Source organism: Trematomus bernacchii, unplaced genomic scaffold, assembly GCF_902827165.1.
Source record: "Trematomus bernacchii unplaced genomic scaffold, fTreBer1.1, whole genome shotgun sequence".
Lineage (NCBI taxonomy): Eukaryota > Metazoa > Chordata > Actinopteri > Perciformes > Nototheniidae > Trematomus > Trematomus bernacchii.
In genome coordinates, this window is record NW_022987698.1 from 13,726,930 (window position 1) to 13,747,057 (window position 20,128).

Sequence of the window (20,128 nt, forward strand, 5' to 3'; positions counted from 1 at the left end):
CTACATTAGGGTTTAATATGACGTGGTCTGAGGTCATGGAGACATGGAAACATACTGGGTCATGTCCAAAGCTTCCATTGAGGAGGCAGTTACACAACGGTAAAGAAAGCTGCCACAGCAAAGGCTGGTAGACAGGTATGTCCTGCAGAGTCCAGTGTGGGAGAGGTTCTGACCAACATTTCAAGAAGCAGAAACAGGGGTTAGGTAGGAGGACCCTGATGGGGATAGTGTTGGGCAGGGGAAGGAACACTTGAAATGCTGTCACAGTCTGCTTCCTCTCCTTACCTGCTGCACTCAGTACTTTTCCACAACCCCATCTCCAGCTCTCATGCAAGACTCGCCAGCACTTCATTCCGGATTGACTTCCTGTTGCCGACCCTGCCTTCCTCAGCTCATCCCCGGAAAACCTACCAGCCTTCTGCCCCTGGTCTTACAATCTGCCTCAGCGTCTCTGGTTCCTGTCTTTCTGTGGCTGTTTGGTGTTGGTGTTTTTTTGCATCGAGCAATTATCTTGGTTTCCCGATCCTCTGCCTGGCCCCGACCAACCCTGCTCCCTACTGGTTTGTTCTGCTTGGACTTTTTTGTTTTTCTGTGCTCAATACCTGCCCTGCTCTGTAACAGCTGAGTTTCAAATTAGACTTCATTACGAACTGTTCCCAGTTTCCTGTGTGCTGCATTTGGGTTCCGACGCCCTCCGTTACACATGCCTTCTGTGGTGGAGGCCGGGTTTGTAGAACTATAGGAAATCGTGTGGTGCAAGTTACGTATCTTCTGAGAAGTTGCAAAACACATTAGGGGGGCTAACTATCCCATCTGACCTGGCAAAGTTTTGGGATCACCCAAAGGTAGCTGAGATGATGGGGCTGGGGAAAAGGATATCTTTTATTTGCTGCCATGCCTCAAAAAGGGATGGAAAACAGATTTTGGATCAAGTAGTGTTGGTAGGGGATAAAGTTACGTGTAGTGGTCACCTACCTGTCGTACTCGGTGGGCTGGGGTCTTGCAGGAGCAGTCACAGATCTGTTTTCAGATTCAGGACTCAGCAGATCCTCTCTGTCCAGCTCATCCTCAGACTCCAGCAGACCCTGCGCCTCCTCATTCAGATCCTCCTTACTCCTCCTCAGATCGTCCCTGCTCCTCCTCAGCTCCTCCCTGCTCTGGCTCTTCTTTGACTTCCCAACCCCCAAAACCTTCCCATAATTCCCTGCCAAAAACAGAACAGCTGATTGACGATTGATGTTGGACATACTTTGTCTTTTCGCACTGTTGGTCTGACATTTTTAGAATGTTAATTGCTCAGTGTAAATTGGATATTATTTTTGACTTAATGTATTAATAAGTACTGAGAATTGGACATAGAATAAAATGTTTACCTATTGAGAGTTCGAATGTCATTGGTCTGGTTCCTACAGACGGGTCCATCATAGTGACCTCAAACAGAGACGCGAACAACAGAAATTCTTCCGTGCGACCCAGGAAACCCTGAGGACAAAAAACAAGACAATACTGAGAGCTGCAGGATGTCACCTATCTGTTATCTACCTGGGACACCTCCTCATCTGCAACTCTGTTTCATGCGGTGAAGTTGAGTCCTGGTTTCTCCTTGTTTGTATGTACATCCATACACTTTGGTCAGGCATTAACACGTTTTAAGAATATTGCTAGTTTATTCTATGCAGATGATGATGAAATAAATGTTGGGGAGGAGAGGCAAAAATGAGCAAAAGACAATTAGAGAAAGAAGGGTAGTAATAAATAAAAGCAAAAAGAAGCTAAAACAATGTTTTCTTTCATTCCAAATTGTTAATTTGAGTTGAAATTATTCTGAAATATTTGTTCTGAATTCTGAAATATAAGATTTTAAAGTATTTATTGTTATTAGTGACTGCTAGGTCTCTTGGGTTCTTATATTTATATTGACCTTTTTTACTGCTGCTACTTATTTTTACCATGTTGTGTTTTAATATTTTATTACACATATTTGGCCTCTTTATCATCAATATTTAATATGCGAGCATACTTAGCCTTTCATCTGTACTGTCCCTGTACATTTCAACACTGTGGGACCAATTAAGGATTTCTGAATCTGATTTTGATATCGAGTGTATCAGACCCAGTTTAACAGCTGTGTTTGCCAACAATTCCATGTTTATTGTTTATGCACATTATGATATGTTTATGTTCATGACAATAATTTAAGGGTGGTATCTTCTGAGGAAGTGTGTGAATTTATTTTTGCTATATTTAGCGACCATACAGTAGGAGCTAGTGATGCCTGCTGCTTTAATTGGAAAAGGGTTTTTGACACTGGGGTTTTCCACTTGTATAATGTCATAATCTACTGTACTCTTGCTAGCTCTTCTAGATTACCCAAACTAGCTTTAGAAGGCGGTGGTGGCAGCACTGACCTCAGGAAGTGGATGGGTCTCCTCGACCTCCACAGTTACAGCTTCTGGTACCTCAACTCCTGCATCTCCTGACTCCTCAACCAATCCGCTAGAAGACGCTACTGCAACAAGGAAGAAAAACAATGTATAAACTACAAATACATGTGGGGTTCTCCCAACCAGGACATACCTAAAAGACCATGGGGAACGACTTGTGTGGGTCAGACTCAGTAGACAGACCTTCCTTATTCTTCTCCCTCTTGCTTTTCTTCTTCAGGCCCAGCTTCCCAAATGCTCCTTTAACCTTCAAGGACATAAAAGAGTCAGTGAGATGAGAAGAGATGATTGCTAAGCTCAGTTCAGTATCATTAAGGTCAAATATTATGTGGTTTGATATAGTGGTTGCCAAAGTAAAAACATCCTGCCTTAGATGAAACATGCAACCGGAAATGGATGCCACAAAACTGATGTTTTGTTCTCGTTTAAAGGACAAAATTGGCTAATGTACTGCATATCAGTGGCGTAACAAGGTTGTGATTGGCCCTGGTGCAAATATTTTTTTGGGCCCCCCCCCCCCCAAGCAAGGACACACACAACCACTCAGAAGCGCCAACCAGTGGTGTAGTTGGGATTTTTTTACTAGGTGGACGCTATTTTAATTAGGTCATCCCAAACAATACCACAAGTGCGCACGCGCGCAGTGCACTCACAAAACGGGCAGACAGGTCCACAGAAACTACCGGTATGCTTAGTCCTACTTTAGTTACTGTACTGCAAAAAGCAGACGGCGCTGCGCTCAACACACACAGACTCAAAACCATGGACACACAGGCATATAAGTTACATAAACAATTTATAGGCCTAAGTTGCATAAATGCTCGAGCTACAGTATTGCAACTAAGCAGACAGCGCTGCGTCTCTCTCTCTCTCTCTCTCTCTCCACTTTCAAAATCTATTTAAAACTCATAACAAACAAACAAAATTCCCAAACTTGTCCTGAAATTAACTTATTAAATAAACGAAACGAAAAATATAGCCTACTTATGCAAACAACATTGAATCTGGACTTGAAATAATTCTGATTAGGCCTAGCCTACATCCATGGCGAATAAACGGATCTTGTATGCACACCGCTTCGGCATTATTCCTGGCGCGCGCGCTCTCTCTCTCTTTCTCTCACCCTCTCACTCTCACTCTCACTCACACACACACAGTGCTGCCCCTCACACACACAGGCTTCAAATCAAGTTGTCATTATTACAACAAATACACACTTGCAACTGATAGCACTGGCAATGATTTTATATTTATTAGACTATTAAAAAAAAATCATGCTTCAAAAAACAACGGCACAGCGAACTAATCACACAATCACAGAAGTAATCATTCTTCATCATGGCACAGCGGCCAAACGTTATCACAGACACAGGTTACATAGGTGCGCACCATGCGCATTTTCCAACATAAGAGAGGTCACAATTACATTGCGACAGATTTAAATCTCCGATCCCTCTCCATAACAAGAGAAAAGCTACACTCACCATTATTCAGCCATTATTATTAAAAGTTAATCTTGCGGCCTTGCGCTCAGCAAAGTCGTCAACAATGCTGCTCAGGTCTAACTTCTGTTCTCTATTGAGAGTGTTGCCAATCCACTGAGTCGTTCTTGTCCCATGCTGCTTCTTAAATACGTCTTAATCAATTTCAGCTTTGAGAATGAGCGTTCTGCGGTCGCAACAGTGACAGGTATGGTCATTCATGTTTTCCAGTATTTTAGTCTGTCTAATTTTGTCAGTTTAGCCTTTACATCTCCTTGTTCTCTCTTGTCCTTTCTCTTTTGAGCGCCGCTCTTGTCTTTTGGTTTGCTGTACATTATAAATGCAAGCTATTCAATTTGTTATAATGCTGCCGAACTTGCTGCTGCTATAGCTATATTATAGTACCTATAACTTTTGATGTTGATTAAACGGTTCGCTCATCACGCAAGGTATCGCATGACATGAAAGGGAGCAAGGTCATTGGACAGACAAATTACAAATTAATTTAGGTTGCTTGGTTACTTTGAAGACTGCGTGAACCAGTCAATGCCATTGGGGCCCCAAAAAATATCATTAGAGCCCCAAAAAAGAATATATATATGTTTTCTTTTTTGCATGGGCCCCTGGCCGGCTCTGGGGCCCCGGTGCAATGCACCGGCTGCACCGTCGATAGTTACGCCACTGCTGCATATACATAATCAAACTGAATGTACCACATACTGTACTGCCTGGAAATTAACGTTTAAGTATGCTATCACCAGCTGACTGTTTAAACTTAAGTAACCTCCGACAAAACGTCTTTTCTGCCTAACATTACATTATCGATCACAAAGTTACCTGTCTGAGCTGAATGAAGATAGTTGGCACCTAATTGCTTAAATTCACTAAATTTCACGTTTTTTTGTATTATTCTGTTAAATATGTCTGTAATCAATATTTTTGCTACAGTCCATTTTATTTGTAAGCTTTGTGTATTTTATAATTTACACCAGTTGCCATCATCCATAATATTTGTATTTCAAACTGTTAATTATTCAAAATTCAAGACCCCGAAAACCGCCATTTGACAGTCTGCAGTATTCAATGCTTTTTTTAAAGAATTCTTATGCTCAGATATTGTCGCTTATCGGATATACCTGTGGGCTTTTCTTGCATACAGAAAATCTGCATACTATGCAGCAGGAACGCACTACGTATAATCTACATTCTTACTATGAATATAAGGTTGGGATTTTGGATTGACCCTCTGAGGTTACTCTTATTTAAAAACAGTAAGCAGGAGTTACCTTCCCCAAAGCGGCAGAGGGTTTATCTGGTGCTATGGCAGCAGGGGAGGTGTACACCTCCACAGAGAGAGCCAGGAGGATTCGACCGCGGTAGAAGATGCCATCACCCCAACCCTGGTTTAAAGCCTGGAAGAGAGAGTTCAGTCAGGAAAAAAAATGTTTATACAAATGAGTTAAACTGGGATGTAGAATTACAGGCTGCAAACAAACCCCGCTGTCCCCACTATCACCATGACACAACAGTCCCAGACTTAAGCGGACTGAAAAGGACAGCTAATGATTTGTGGAGTAAAAATTCCGCATTTTTGGGCAATACTTTTATTCACTCTCTTGGCAAGAGTTACAGGAGAAGATTGATAACATTCTGTACGGTCAATATGAAGTCAGTAGCTACAAACAAACTTGCTATGCCTTTTTTTTGTATCTGTACAACATACTGTAGTGTAAAACATTCTAGTTGTGTTTCCATCAGAGGGTTATGTGCTGAATTATTTCTTGGCTTGGATGAACTGAGTTCTGCAGACATGAGAGTATGTAAATGTCGGATTGAATTGTCGTATCTGGTTTACCTGGTGGATGTCTCCGAGGGTGGAGTTCTGAGGGGAACCGTACAGGTTCACCCAGCATGGGCCAAAGGTCGGGTTAAACCCTGCACACAGAAAGATGTTTTCTTAATCATGTAAATTCTTTAAAACAGCTCTGTTCAGAGAAACACAAGTAAAAGCTGATCTATCGGAAAAGCTCAAAATAAACATTTCAATTTCATTTAAAAAAAGTTACAGATGCCCCCACCTAGGTTTTCCCCCTGCAAGTTGAAGGACAAGTCACAGCCAACAAACAGCTGATATACAGTATGTCCTACCCCTCGGATAAAAACACATTTTATCCTGAAACTAACAAAATGAACATTCACTGATTCCAGTTTCAATTGTTCTCCTCTGGCAGGAAATAAAACCTCAACCTCTTAATATCTCCCATAGGTACTATGCATTAAATTATTGCATTGGGGAACTATGTCTGTAAACAAGCTTTTTCTCCTACTCCATACTGTGAGCCTCTGCACATTACTCTGACAATGTTGCACAAAACTTTAAAACTGCACTGCTCTTCGACTTTAATTCAGATATACTGTACATGTTTTCTTAACAATAGTTCTTCTTAATGTCTTTTTATCTTTTTTTTTTCTTTTTTCAATTTTCTTTTTTCTTTATTTATCTATTGTATTTCCTCTTACTGGGTTTATGTCCTTAAAATTAAGCACGAATATATTGTATTCAAATAAATTAGAATATAGGGCTTTCTCTAATTTAAGACTGTGTCAGATAAATAACTTTCTCTAAGAAGGTGTGGTGTCTGATGTTTATTATAGTACCATTCTATTAAAAATGTAAACATTGGGTTTATACCGTTCCTGGTGGGGTCAGAAATCTGCTGCAGGTCCAGGAAGTGCGTTGCCAGGGCGATGTCTCCCATCTTGGCGTCATCAAGGACCTGGACTCTGATTCGCTGAGCCAGAGGAGGAAACTGCTCGATGAAGGAGATTTCTTCGTTCCAAACGGGAGAGCTGGTGGCGCTGGCGACCGACGTCTCCCCCTGATTGAAAAAATACTGCTTATTTCTGTGTGTTTCCAACACATTTAAAGAACCTGTAAGAATTGGATACTTGAAGTTGAAGTATTATTATATATTTTTCTTGCAACCAAATTGCACCACTTGCACAATTTGTATTTCTTTTTTTCCTTTTATGTTTTAGGTGTATTATATTGCATTGTTGGGGGAGCCTGGGACTTAAAGGTGGGGTATGTAATTTTGGAGAAACCAGCTCGAGTGCGCTAGAATTTGAAAGTACACAACCGGAAAATATCTGCCTCTTCCTTCAGACTTCCTTACAGAGCCCCTCCTCCAACACACACGAACGCGCACATGACCAATGAGGGCACGAGATAAGTTTGTGTACAGATGGAAGGCTGACAGGCAGGTAGGCCATCCAGTTATTTTAGGGTGATTGGTTGTGCTTTTTACAGCGCCACGGCTTCCACAGATGACATTTTTTATGTATTTATTGTCAAAGCATTTAATGTATTCATTGCTATCGGGATGTTAAGAGCATTCCATGGAATATAACAAAAAGTGTTTCTGAAATAAATTACATACCCCACCTTTAAGTAAGATTTTGGATGCAGAAACTTAACTTATAATTGATTATTTCAAAATGGTTGTAATAGTACTTTTACTTAAGAAATGGATCTGAGTACTCTTTTCTCAAATGTGAGTGACGTCCAGCCATGTGTGCTCCATCCTGAGTTCCCCCTAAAAGCAAAGAGCTTTCTAGGGGCTCAAAATAAAGTACAGGAATTAAGTTTCTGAGTTCTTTAAAAGGTACTTAGAGGAGAAAAAATCTACAACAATTGGTTTTGACTCAGTACCTGTTGTCCAGCGAAGGTCACTTGAACGTATGGGTCAATGAAGACTGTGCGGTCAGTGGCCTTCGACATCTTGGCCATAAGCCCCGCCTCCATGGTGGGCAGACCCTCGGCTCGGTAGATCCGGACACGGAACCGAGCCCACGGACGCTCAGAAGCCATTCCACGAGGAAGCAGCAGGTTCCTGCAAGGAAAACAACGTCAGAACCCAGAGCCAATCACAGCTGCATCTCACACTTTAGATAATACGTACACTGAAAAAACGAAGCGCTGACTTTAATTAAATGTATTATGTCAACAGATTTCACATAACTGTATAAGCTTAGTTGAAAGCAATAATATCAAGTTTGAATAGAAAATATTAGGTTCAACTTAATATTATTGCTTTCAACTCACCTAAAAACAGTTATGTGAAATCTGTTGACATAATACATTTAATTAAAGTCAACACTTTAGTTTATTCAGTGTAGTCGTGTAATAAGTGGGATAATAGAGAGAGAAGAGGTTTTATCATTTGTTGCTTAAAGAACAAGAGACACCCAGAATTGAGTATTCTCCCAAACCCTGATATAATAAAATCAAGATTCATATGACGATGAAGAACAATTTTCCATAGTGTGCTGTTACTGACTTCTCTATGTCGTCACTGGCTGAGGATGAGGAGGGGGCTGGCAGGCTGGCCATGCTCAGAGCATCTCCCTTCATCAGCACGCTGAGGCTCGCCTTCACGTAGCCTTTGATCCCTGATCTGGTGTCAGCCGGGTCCGTGAGAGGGGCCCACTTCTGGTAGAAGCGGTGGTCTGGAGAGTTTGGCACAGAGGTCAAAGGTCAGAAGGTAGTGTACAGTATTTTATATCAGAGTGCTGCAGTGCAACGGGGCTGGTACCTGGCTGGTTGTACACGGTGGAGATGTCGATCTTAAAGGTCCCAATGTGGGTCATCAGGAAGGCCAGGGTCCGCCTGTGAAACACCTGAGAGCAGGGGACGTCAACCAGAGGTGAGAATTTTCGGGCCCCTCCCAAAACTCTCATCAGGTTAACAGCAGTAGGAACAGAAGCAAAACATACAATAAAACTTTAAAACAGACCTTTATCTCGATGACTTTGTCAAATAGGACCTGTGGAGTCTCCTGAAACTCAAACTGGAAGTTCTAGAAGACAAGAAAAGGTAAACAGCTGTTATATACTTATTGTACACTTTATTCTACTGCACTGTATTTAATTGTATTGGACTGTATTTTACTTAAAACAACTCTACTGTATTGTCATTTATTCTATTTTACTCTACTGTACTGTAGCATATTTTTCTGTACTGTATTTACTCTACTTACAGTACGTACGTTTACGGTACTGTATTCTACTGTACTCTAATGTAGTTTATTGTATTTCATTAGACTGTATTTTACTGTACACTGCTGTACTGTATTGTTTTTGTTTTTTACTGTACTTTACTTTACTGTTCATTTTCTTTCTGTACTGGATTTTACTCTACTGTTTTGTACTATAATATACTTTACGATACTGTATTTTACAGTACACCACTGTATTGTACTGTACTGTCTCCTCTCTGCACTACCTCGTTGTAGAAGGGGCAGTTGGTGGATTTCTGTGTCGCTGTGTGTTTTTTCTGATCTCCTACTCTGATGAAAACTGCAGGGTTGATGTTCACTCCAACCAGCTTCTGAGCCTCCAGGATGTTCACATTCACCTGCAAACACACAAACAGAAAATACACACACACACATTACATTACATGTTACTTGTTAGTCGCTTTTATCCAAAGCGACTTACATACTCAATACTGTGGACAATCCCCACAGGAGCAATTTGGGGTGAAGTGTCTTGCCCAGGGACACAACGACATGCTGACTGCAGTGGGGTTTGAACCTGTGACCCCTGATCTCAACACCAAGGCTCTGTCCACTGCGCCACACGCCTCCCTACACACACATACACACACACACACACACACACACACACACCACACACACACACACACACACACACACACACACACACACACACACACACACACACACACCACACACACACACACACACACACACACACACACACACACACACACACAGAAACAGACCTTAATGCATTGACACTGATAACGGGTGACCAAGCAAGTTGCATATGCCTAAAATGGGAGGCCTCTGTGTGATGGAGTCAACTTGTTCCAAGTAACTGTTTTGTTACTTACAATGAATACACTGTACAGTAATTCATACTAAAGCTGTATATTTCTGGGGAATATTTGAAGAACAATTAATCGCTTAATACACAGCTCTTGAAAAAATCAAGAGACCACTTAATTTTTTTTAAATCTCAATCTCTACATGTTTGGCAGACATTCCATTCCAGTGTCTGTTGAATTCCAACACAGAGAAATGTTGTCAGTAGTTTATAGAATACATGTTTTTTTTTTAATTCCAGAGCTGAATTCCTGAAATCCAGTTTTTGTTTCTTTTTCCCATCAGAAGTGACTTCTACTGACCGGCCAATGCCTCTGTGATTTAGAAAAATATATTTTATTCTGAATGGCTGGGAGGTATGTCCGCTATTAATCTCCACTTGAGGGGCATCTAAAAAAAGGTAATTTTAGTTGGACAAGTAGTCACAGTTGTGAAAATGATAAACCAGAATGTGTGCTCCAATAGGAGTCAGGCTGCTGGAAGAGAGACTAAGGCTGATTGTCAAACCCAAACACTCGGCATGGTTAATGCAGGGTTGATGGCAGTTTTCCCATCTAGTCTGAATGTTCTGTGGACTTGAGAAACAGGATTACATACGACCTGCAGGGCTGCTGTGAGAGTTCAGTCAATATTCAACAAATAACCCTCCCTTTACAAGGGTGTAGAAGAACCTTAGGTGACCTTCAGATGCATCTGGCCACCAAATATAAATGTGCCCCTTCAAAGGCAAAATGCGAGAAAATAACTTTAGTTTTAAAAAAAACAAAAAACGTTTAGCTCAGTTATATATCACACAGGCTCCGCCCTCTACTGGACTCTATGGGTACTACTCTCTACCATGCTATGCAAGGATTCACCTACTGAGTTGCATACACGTAGCCGGCCAATCGGGGCGAGCCTACCTGAATGCGCGTGCAGGCCCACAGTATATAAGGTGGCTACGCCTCCCGACTGTCATCCTTTTTCTCTTCAGCAAGCGAGCAACAACTGACAGAGAAAGTAAAACGTTTGAAAGAAGAAGAAAGAGTTATCATACCTTCGTGCCCTGGATTAATAGCGGGCGCCGATCCCCACCACCTCTGCTTCGAGTGTTTGGGGGACCAGGATATGGCCGAGGCGGTGCCATTCACGTTCGCCATTCACGTTCGCCATTCACGTTCGCCATTCACGTTCGCCATTCACGTTCGCCATTCTAGCGGGGCGGATGGCTCCGTTTGCCGGGGAGGAGGATGACGAGGACTTTTCGTTGTCGGGCACTTCCGGGTCCGGCGTCCATGGAAGTCCACCACCCAGGTCTGTACTTCCCCCTAGGTGATGACCATGTCGGCGGAGCGTGGCAGCCCATCTGCAACCAGCAAGCAGCAGGCTGGGCAGAGAGCCTCTGCCCCGCTGCCGCGTGACAGGGCGGCTGCAAATAAACACGGGTGTGTTGGGCGTCTCGATCATTGCTCTTCTGCAAGACGCGCCCACTTCACCGGATCAGAGCGATTATTTGGCCGCAGCATCGGCCGAATTGATAGCTTGGTCTACGGTGTGGCCGCCGCGGCTTGCCGTGTGATGTCCCTGGGGGATCACGCCGCATGGCACTTTCCAAAAAGACCGTGATGATCTCCTGGGAGCCCCCGTGTATACGGAAGTGTTCTTTGGATCGATTTCCTTGGTCACGTGGATTTCATTTCATTTCAAACCTTTATTTATCCAGGTGTATCCCATTGAGATCATTGATCTCTTTTTCAAGGGAGACCTGCTCAAGTAGGTTCCACATGAAACATAAAAACATAAACAGAACAACAAAAAGGACATCATACAGCATCATTACAGGGATTACAATTTACATAACTATCCACATGCACAGGTACCAACAGCTTCCGATTGAGTAGCATCCAACCGAGCTTTAAAAACATTTAGTGGCACCAGATTGCTCAGTTTCCATTTCAATTATTCGAGGAGTATTCGCAGCTTGGTGTATGCTGCTTCTTGCTCATCCTCAGAGGACAGAACACTGTCCCACACTCGCCGCCCCGCTGTAAACTCCAGTAAAGGAAGCAGCAGGTGGGCGCACGCACGTGAGTGGAATAAACCGCAGAAAGTGCTGTCAAAGCACTGTGCAGGTTCAAGAGACGATATTGCCGGCGTGCTGTTGTCAGAAAACACACCTTGCCTGGTATAATAGCTCCGATTAATGCGTTTCACACCGTTGAATGTGAAACACAGCGTTAATACGAAGGCGCGCGGCCCCCGTGAGAGTGGCCGCGGTGCGTCCAAGGACCTCTGCAGAAGAACGGTGGGTTACGTATTGTAACCCTAGTTCTAGAGTGATGTGTGTGTGAAAAATGCATTCAGTAAAAACGATTGCATTTATCCCAGAGTAAGAGTCATCTCTCTCCACAATTTCACATTTCCCCATAATGTCTAGTGGAAATCGGCAAGATCCGTTTCATACCATGTTAATTGGGCACCCATTATGAGACACAATTCCCCACTCGCCGCCCCAGTTGTAACTCCAGTAAAGGAGGCAGCCAGTGGGCGCGCCCATGTGAGTGTGATTAACCGCAGGAAGTGCTGTCAAAGCGCTATGCGGGTGCAGGGACATTATGGCCGGGAAGTTGTTGTCAGAAAACACACCTCGCCTAGTGTATAGCTCCGATGGATGCATTTCACCGTCTGTGTGAAGATGGCATTATGACGGGGCGCGCGGCCCACCGAGTGCGTTCAAGGACCTCAATAGAAAATCGGCCCTTTCTGTGTCAGCCCCCCATGAGCCAATCTTCCTTTTATGGAAGGTTTGGCGGCGGAGGGGGCCACCAGAGAGTGCTACAGCTTCTAGCTGCGACTCCACAGCGGCTTGCAGGTCCCTTAACACAGGGGGAATGGAAGCTCAGCTGTGTACTGACAGAATGGATGGCCAGGACACTGAAACTGGGGTACTCACTCCAGTTTTGCAGCGTCCCTCCTCCATTCAGGCAAATCTATCATTCAGGAGGAGATAGGTTTCCTTTCAACAGTGTGTACTCTCAGGACAGAGAAAAGGGGCTTTAATCCATGTACTTCCTGGTTCCCAAGAAGACAGGAGAATTCAGACCCATTCTGGATCTTCGCAGCCTGAAACAGCACATTGCCTGCGAAAAGTTCCATATGTAAACCAATTACTGGAACTACGGCAGCCGGGCGATTGGTTCACAACCATCAACCTGAAGGACGCTTACTTTCATGTCGAAAATGGCTCCAAAGCACAGAAAGTATTTGCGTTTTGCCTTCCAGGGGGTAGCCTACGAGTACAGACTACCGTTTGGCTACTCCCTATCCCCACGCACGTTCAGCAAATGTGTGACCACAGCGCTTCAGCCGCTTCGCGACCATGGCATGAGGGTTTTCTAATGCGACCTCATAGTCATGGCCAGGTCCTGGGAAGGGGCAAACACAGCCCAATTGATCCAAGTGGATTGCGGTCAATTGAGAAGAAGAGCAGTCCCATACCTCACCAGCAGGTGGAGTATCTGGAGATTTTGCTCGATGCAGGCAGACTACGTGCCACCCTGTCAGAGAGCAGACAGGCATCCCTGCATCAGGCAGTTTGCAGACTGCGACAGGGGGCAACGGTGACAGCTTTGACCATCATGCAGACTCTGGGTCTCATGGCGGCTGCTCACCTCGTGGTATCGCTGGGGTTACTTACTCGCCTGCAGAAGTAGTTTGCCGGCCGTCGTTTAGATCCCAAGAGGCACAAACGACGTCTGGTGACCATACCCCCCCTCAGTGGAGGGCAACCTCCGATACTGTGCATCCGTGACAGGATAGGGGGGGGGACCTGCCTAGAGAGAGCTATAGGTGGTGGCTGGCCTCTGACGGAAACTCGGCACATCAACCTGCTAGAGCTACGGGCAGTAGTACTGCTCCTACAGCACTGCAAACCCTTACTACAGGGCAAACATGTGCTGGTGAGGAGCGACAACCGCACCACAGTGGCTTACATCAACAGGCAGGACGGAGTCAGCCCCGCCGCCTGCCATGGCCAAGGTAGAGCCATGGCCAAGATAGCTGCTCTACGCCTTTCCACCGCAGGTGCAATAGGGGCGTTACTCACTCTGGGCCAACCTCTCCAGGCTTGGCTCCTGAGAGGGACGGGCTGAGACGGGAGGGACTGTCTGACAAAGTTATTCAGACTATCCAGGCAGCAAGAGCAGGATCCACCACAGCCTGTTACAGGACGAAGTGGTTGGGATTCCAGCGGTGGTGTGAAGAAAGGAGTCTAGAGCCTCTATCATGTACATTGGGCACTATTCTGTCCTATTTACAGATACTGGTGGACAGGGGGCTTGCTCATTCCACAATTAAAGTGTATGCAGCAGCCATTTCGTCCTGCCATGAGGGATTTGACGGCAGGTCAGCCTTCAGTCAGCCGCTTATGACGCGGTTTTTGCAGGGGGTCAGGAGGCAGCGCCCAGTAGTGCACGCCTCCGCCCCGCAGTGGGACCTGCCGTTGGTGCTCGAGGCTCTGGTCACAGAACCATTTGAGCCTCTGGAGCTCTCCTCCCTGAAAGCACTGTCATGGAAGACAGCATTGCTACTTGCCTTGACTTCGGCCAAGAGAGTGTCCGAGCTGACCGCTCTGTCGGTGCACCCAAGTTGTCTTTTGATCCGGGGTGACCGTAGCGGGGCGACACTCAGACCGAACCCCTCCATTGCTCCCAAGAGCCTAAGGAGTATGTTCAGGTCAAGGGCTATTCAGTTAGGTGGCTTTAATCTTCCACCCCATAGTGGGGCCAGGGAGGCTAAATTGCACCTCCTCTGCCCAGTGCGTGCGCTAGCATGTTATGTAGAGTGCACGGCTGCCATTAGGCGCACTGAACAGCTGTTTGTGTGCTTTGGGGATGGTGTGGCTGGAAAAGCTCTCTCCAAGAGGCGCCTGACAGGATGGCTCTGCGAGTGCATTACACATGCCTATGGACGGGCGGGGAGAGCCCTCCTCACTGGGGTCCGTGCACACTCTACACGGGTTGTGGCTGCGTCTTGGTCTACGCCAGGCCCCTTCATAAAGTTTTATCTCTTGGACATTACTGGCTCCTTCTCGTCGTCTGTGCTTGCCGGGGCAACACATGACTGGTGAGAGGGGGGGGCTGTGGGTCAGTAGGTGTCTGACCCCCCCTGGGACAGAGTGCACTTATGTTTTTCCCATGCTCCTTAGGGACCTGGGGAACATGATGATGTAAGCTCCATACAGAGTCTTCCGCACTATTTTTTTCCATGCACACTCTACACGAGGTAAGCGTGTGTGAGTGTGCCTTATCCAAGCTGCGGCCCCGACTTCTCCACGGTCACAACCGGATGGGAGGAAGTAGGGGTGCGGTGGATGTTAGCCAAAGGCCGGTCAGGGGCAGTGTGATGGGTCGATGGGTCGATGTTGTTGGATGACAGGGCGTTTATACATCGGGGCTCCACCCACTGTACCCATAGAGTCCAGTAGAGGGCGAAGCCTGTGTGATATATAACGCACAGGCGGAGCCCTCTACCTGGGGGCCCTGTCTTTCTTATGCCGCTCGCTGAAGAGGGTGTAGGATGACTGTCGGGAGGCGTAGCCGCCTTATATACTGTGGGCCTGCGCGCGCATTCAGGTAGGCTCGCCCCGATTGGCCGGCTACGTTTATGCAACTCAGTTGAAATCTGCCTCTTCCTTCAGACTTCCTTACAGAGCCCCTCCTCCAACACACACGAACGCGCACATGACCAATGAGGGTACGAGATCAGTTTGTGCACAGATGGAAGGCTGACAGGCAGGTAGGCCATCCAGTTATTTTAGCCGGGCCGGCTCAGATGATTGGTCGTGCTTTTTACAGCGCCACGGCTTCCACAGATGACATTTTTTTATGTATTTATTGTCAAAGCATTTAACCTGTTCCACTCTGAGCCTGTTTTTCAGGTCTCAGGCTCGAAAATGACATTCCCAGAACAAATGACCATATCTTCCCTTCTAAAAGGGTTAAATTAATAATCTTTGTTCTCAAAGTAATGATAAACCTGTGAGTTGGATGTAGAAGTGTCAGAATCAATATAAATGTTTTTTATTTTAAAGAAAATTCAGATTTTACATAGTAAAAAACTGTAAATTATAGTGTCCGTCCAAAAATTATTTTTTACAGATAGTGAAAACTACCCTTGGATGATGGGTTAGTAGACTAAAAGCTTTAGGAATCCAAAGTACAACATATAATAAGTACCCTGTATCAAGATTGATGCAAAACAAGTGAGATTTGACCTTTTTAGAGAGATTTAGCCAAAAAACCCCACTTCTGGGGTCATTTGGGTGGATTTGACCTATCTCTGGCCCCCCTTGGTCGATTTGGTTGGTTGACATACCCTTGTGACCGTTAGAGCCAATAGAATCGAAGGGGGAGGCTTACATACACATTCGTTGTAAATAGAAAAGGTGGGGGCTACGCGTCTAGAACTGAAACTGGATTTGCAGATTTTCTCCTTCTGGAGTTTGGAAACTAAAAATCCGTTTTATTGCTTATGGATTATCAGAAATAATTTAAAAGAAGGCACAGACACATAGGATGAACCTATGGATTAACTGCAGCATCGTTTTTTTATCGTTTTAATGCCATTGAAGACCACTTTTGACCAAGGTAAGCCATGTTTACGTGTTTAGCTACTTAGCTCCACATGTGATGATGTACGCTTTCGTTTATAGCGTCGCGAATGTTTATCACTGAGTGTTGAGGAGGGCACCGGTAGATTCAGTGTCTCCAGGACACCAAAAAAGAGTGGTTGGTTGTGCATCTAGGATAAGTAATAAGGGAGTTAGAGTGAGTTTAGGTGCAGAGATGGGTTATATTTTTTCGCTGTTGGCTAATTCAGAGGCTGAGTGCTAGCATTGTGGTTTTTTTTTGAAAAAATAAATAAAAAAGATCAGTTAGCTGAGTTTCTTCCCGTTACATGGATATAACACATTCATAGTTTTATTCAATATTAAGATTCCTTAGACGTTGTTTCCTGCAAATGACGCGTTTATCCGCCCGGTACCGGGCGGAAGGTTCGTAACAGGTTAATATATTCATTGCTATTGGGATGTTAAGAGCATTCCATGGAATATAACAAAAAGTGTATCTGAAAAAATGACATACCCTACCTTTAAGCGAAAAAAAACAACAATATTATTGTGAATATTAAATGTTATTTATGCTAATAAATCCCCCTAAATCTTACACACAGGTCCATTAAAACATTGTCCAACAGCAGAAACAACACTATAATGGCGCATTTCCACCACACGGTCGGCCTCGGCCACGCTCGGTACTGCTTGGCTGCGTTGGGCCTTAACAGGGCCGGCTCACTTCATGCTGCGCTTCCATTACAGTTTAGGAACTGGGGTAGTTGACGTCATCTTCAATGAGAACCCCAGAAAAACAACACATCCGTTAGCTGTTAGCACTCAGAGCTCACAGCTCCTTATATATGTTCAGAAACTCGACAAAAGTTAAACAAGTACACACCACAGACTGCCTGTGTCATGGCGAGTACAGTCGCTGCTTTATTTATGTCTGTATAGGCCGTTGTTGTGAGTGTGGACGGTCGGAGCATATACAACGTTAGCTTAGCCAATCTCCATCTAGAAAACACGCATTTTAAAAGGTTTTTCACCTGCCGTCTGTCTGCAAACTTGCCAAAGCATTAATTCATGGTTTTTACTAACCGGTATCAGTATGTTGTTACTTCGGCATCATTTTGAAACGTGTATTACAATTAAATCACGGTCAAATATGTTCATCTTGTTGTAGTTGTAGCCTCCTTGACAGCGATTCTCTCTCTAGCTTAGCATACTCAGCCCGACTCAGCCCTGTTTGTTGGCCCCGATAGAACCACAATTTTGTCGGGCCAGAAAAGAGGTGAAAAAGTGGCCCCGAGCCGGGCCGTAACTAGGCCTAGTGGAAGCGCAACCAAAAACGGGCACGGCACGACACGGCACGCTTAAACCGCGCTCCGCGCCATGGTGGAAATGCGCCATAAGAGTGGTACGAGTGAACCATACATACAGCATGGTCAGTGGCGTAACAAGGTTGTGATTGGCCCCGGTGCAAATATTGTTTTTGTTTTTTGCATGGGCCCCTGGCCGGCTCTGGGCCCCGGAGCTTCGCACCGGCTGCACCGTCGATAGTTACACCACTGAGCATGGTATATTTACAACTCAATATCAAGCTCTGAGAGCAGTTGCTGATTCAGGTGGGGATTCTCTGCAGATTCTTAACCACTCGTACCTCTCCCATGAAGATAGATATAATAGCCACTTATTTTGTAGTGTTTCTGGGGCACATCAGGACATGCTTAATGTATCAGCTCAGGATCCTCCAGTAGTTTCTTGGGGCTGTGGCTGCAGAGAATGATGCCTGGGTCACCTTGATTAGCCTGTTGCCACGGAAACACTGGCCAGGAGGTGGATCATGTAAGCTAACAACCCCCCACTGTGCTATTACCATGACAAAAACAGCCATTTTTTGGAGCCAGCTTGCTCAGATACAGCATTTTATATATTTTAAATATATGTATTCAACATAGATTCAGCTCTCCCCATTGAGTACCTGCTTTCTTTTTAATATATTTTCTATTGTGTTTAAATGTGACATGATATGATGTGTTTAATGGTTTAAATGTCTGCCTACACAAAAAGTAGACAAAAAAAAGTGTTCTTCTTTTTCGTTTTGTTCTTGTTCTTGTTCTTGTTCTTGTTCTTGTTCTTGTTCTTGTTCTTCTAACACGGCTCAGGATAAGTGCTCAAACATGGATAAATGAACTCACCTGGAATCCCTGGACTCTAGGCGTCGCCGCAGCAACATTTCTGGACATCGGTCTGCAACGACTACGCACACACACACACACACACACACACACACACACACACACACACACACACACACACACACACACACACACACACACACACACACACACACACACACACACATACACACACACACACACACACACACACACACACACACACACACACACACACACACACACATTGTTGACAGCAGCACTTGAGTTGACAGAACGGTAATTAGACAGACAGTAGTGTAGTCTGACCTCAGCAGAGGAGTGAAGATGATGTCAGAAGCATCCAAGTCCATAATGTCATCGTCAAAATCATCTTCATCATCGTCTTCATCTTCATTCCCTGTTCGGACAAGGCTCCTTCCCAAACGTCGAGCCTCTCTTTCCAGCAGGCCTGGGCGAGCGACAGTCAGCTGACTGAGAGAGAGAGAGAGAGAGAGAGAGAGAGAGAGAGGAATGAATCGTTTCCCTAAAATGACTTATTTTTATTCTTACATCAGTAGTAGGTGTGGAGGAGTAATTGGTTTCAGCTGATGATGATGATGATGATTGTGTTTCAAAGTACACCTGATGCTTGGCCATGTCTGATATTTCTGCCAATATGATCTTGTCAGACAAGTATTGGTATAATAGAGTGGTGCAGTGATGACTTTTTCTTTACCTTGAAATTTGCATCGCAAGTGCACCCTAACAGAAAGCAATGAGATTTTTTCATTGGACTACGTTATATTGTGCAAAATAAGCATCGCATGGCAACCACATGTTTGAGATACTGTTTTGATCAGCAGGATAATCTCCAGATAACAACACTTATATACATTTTAAAGCGTAAGTGCTTTAAAATGCACAGCTAATGTTAGCCTATAACAGCTAATGTTAGCCTATAAACTAACTATGTCACAGTCACATGGCTGCGTATCACCACCGCTAAGCTAAAGGCGGCTAATGTTTGGTGTGATGAAGTTTGCAGTCTCATTTAGTCAATTGTTAGCAACCAATGTTCTTATTATGACACATACAAGCTTCAGACTTTGGGGTATTTACTGACATATATAACTACACTTTAATAACGTTCAAATATCTTTAGCTTGTGTCAACAACAGACCTTATTTCAGGCGTCTTAACAAAAACACGTTTAAAAGGGATCCGGATGTGGTGAAGTTTTTGAAGACTCATTCCTGCACCACTATTATCCAGCATAAGAGAATGAATGTGTAAGTTGTGTGATTTCTTACCTTTCAGGGTCAGTAAATCCTACATTCCTGAAGACCATAGCTGATCTGAGGATGAAGGAAGGAAGAATAAAATAAGGGGAGAAAATAATAGTTTTTTCAGCCTCAGACTTTGAAAATCAAAGTAACTGCTGTTTTCATTTTCAAATAGTTCAAATAATTTAAAACATAAATGTTATATACAATACACATGCATATGAATAACGTAAAAATATAGATGTGTACTCTTAGTG

General features: G+C 44.3%; 1 protein-coding gene across 2 annotated transcripts in view; it reads right to left on the reverse strand.

Annotated features, from left to right (window-relative positions):
* fer1l4 (fer-1 like family member 4) overlaps positions 1 to 20,128 on the reverse strand; it is a 51,278-nt gene that overhangs the window by 24,017 nt on the left and 7,133 nt on the right. The window contains exons 6-20 of one of the 2 annotated variants that reach the window (XM_034139188.1): positions 19,899 to 19,943; positions 18,916 to 19,080; positions 18,628 to 18,688; positions 9,210 to 9,341; positions 8,722 to 8,784; positions 8,521 to 8,605; positions 8,266 to 8,434; positions 7,638 to 7,818; positions 6,618 to 6,804; positions 5,781 to 5,860; positions 5,212 to 5,337; positions 2,628 to 2,691; positions 2,409 to 2,506; positions 1,374 to 1,482; positions 976 to 1,204 (exon numbers count right to left, since the gene is read on the reverse strand). In XM_034139188.1, the coding sequence (XP_033995079.1) occupies positions 976 to 1,204; positions 1,374 to 1,482; positions 2,409 to 2,506; positions 2,628 to 2,691; positions 5,212 to 5,337; positions 5,781 to 5,860; positions 6,618 to 6,804; positions 7,638 to 7,818; positions 8,266 to 8,434; positions 8,521 to 8,605; positions 8,722 to 8,784; positions 9,210 to 9,341; positions 18,628 to 18,688; positions 18,916 to 19,080; positions 19,899 to 19,943 (1,794 nt within the window). Of the gene's footprint in view, positions 1 to 975; positions 1,205 to 1,373; positions 1,483 to 2,408; positions 2,510 to 2,627; positions 2,692 to 5,211; positions 5,338 to 5,780; positions 5,861 to 6,617; positions 6,805 to 7,637; positions 7,819 to 8,265; positions 8,435 to 8,520; positions 8,606 to 8,721; positions 8,785 to 9,209; positions 9,342 to 18,627; positions 18,689 to 18,915; positions 19,081 to 19,898; positions 19,944 to 20,128 lie in introns of both variants that reach the window. The other variant, XM_034139187.1, reaches the window with a different exon arrangement.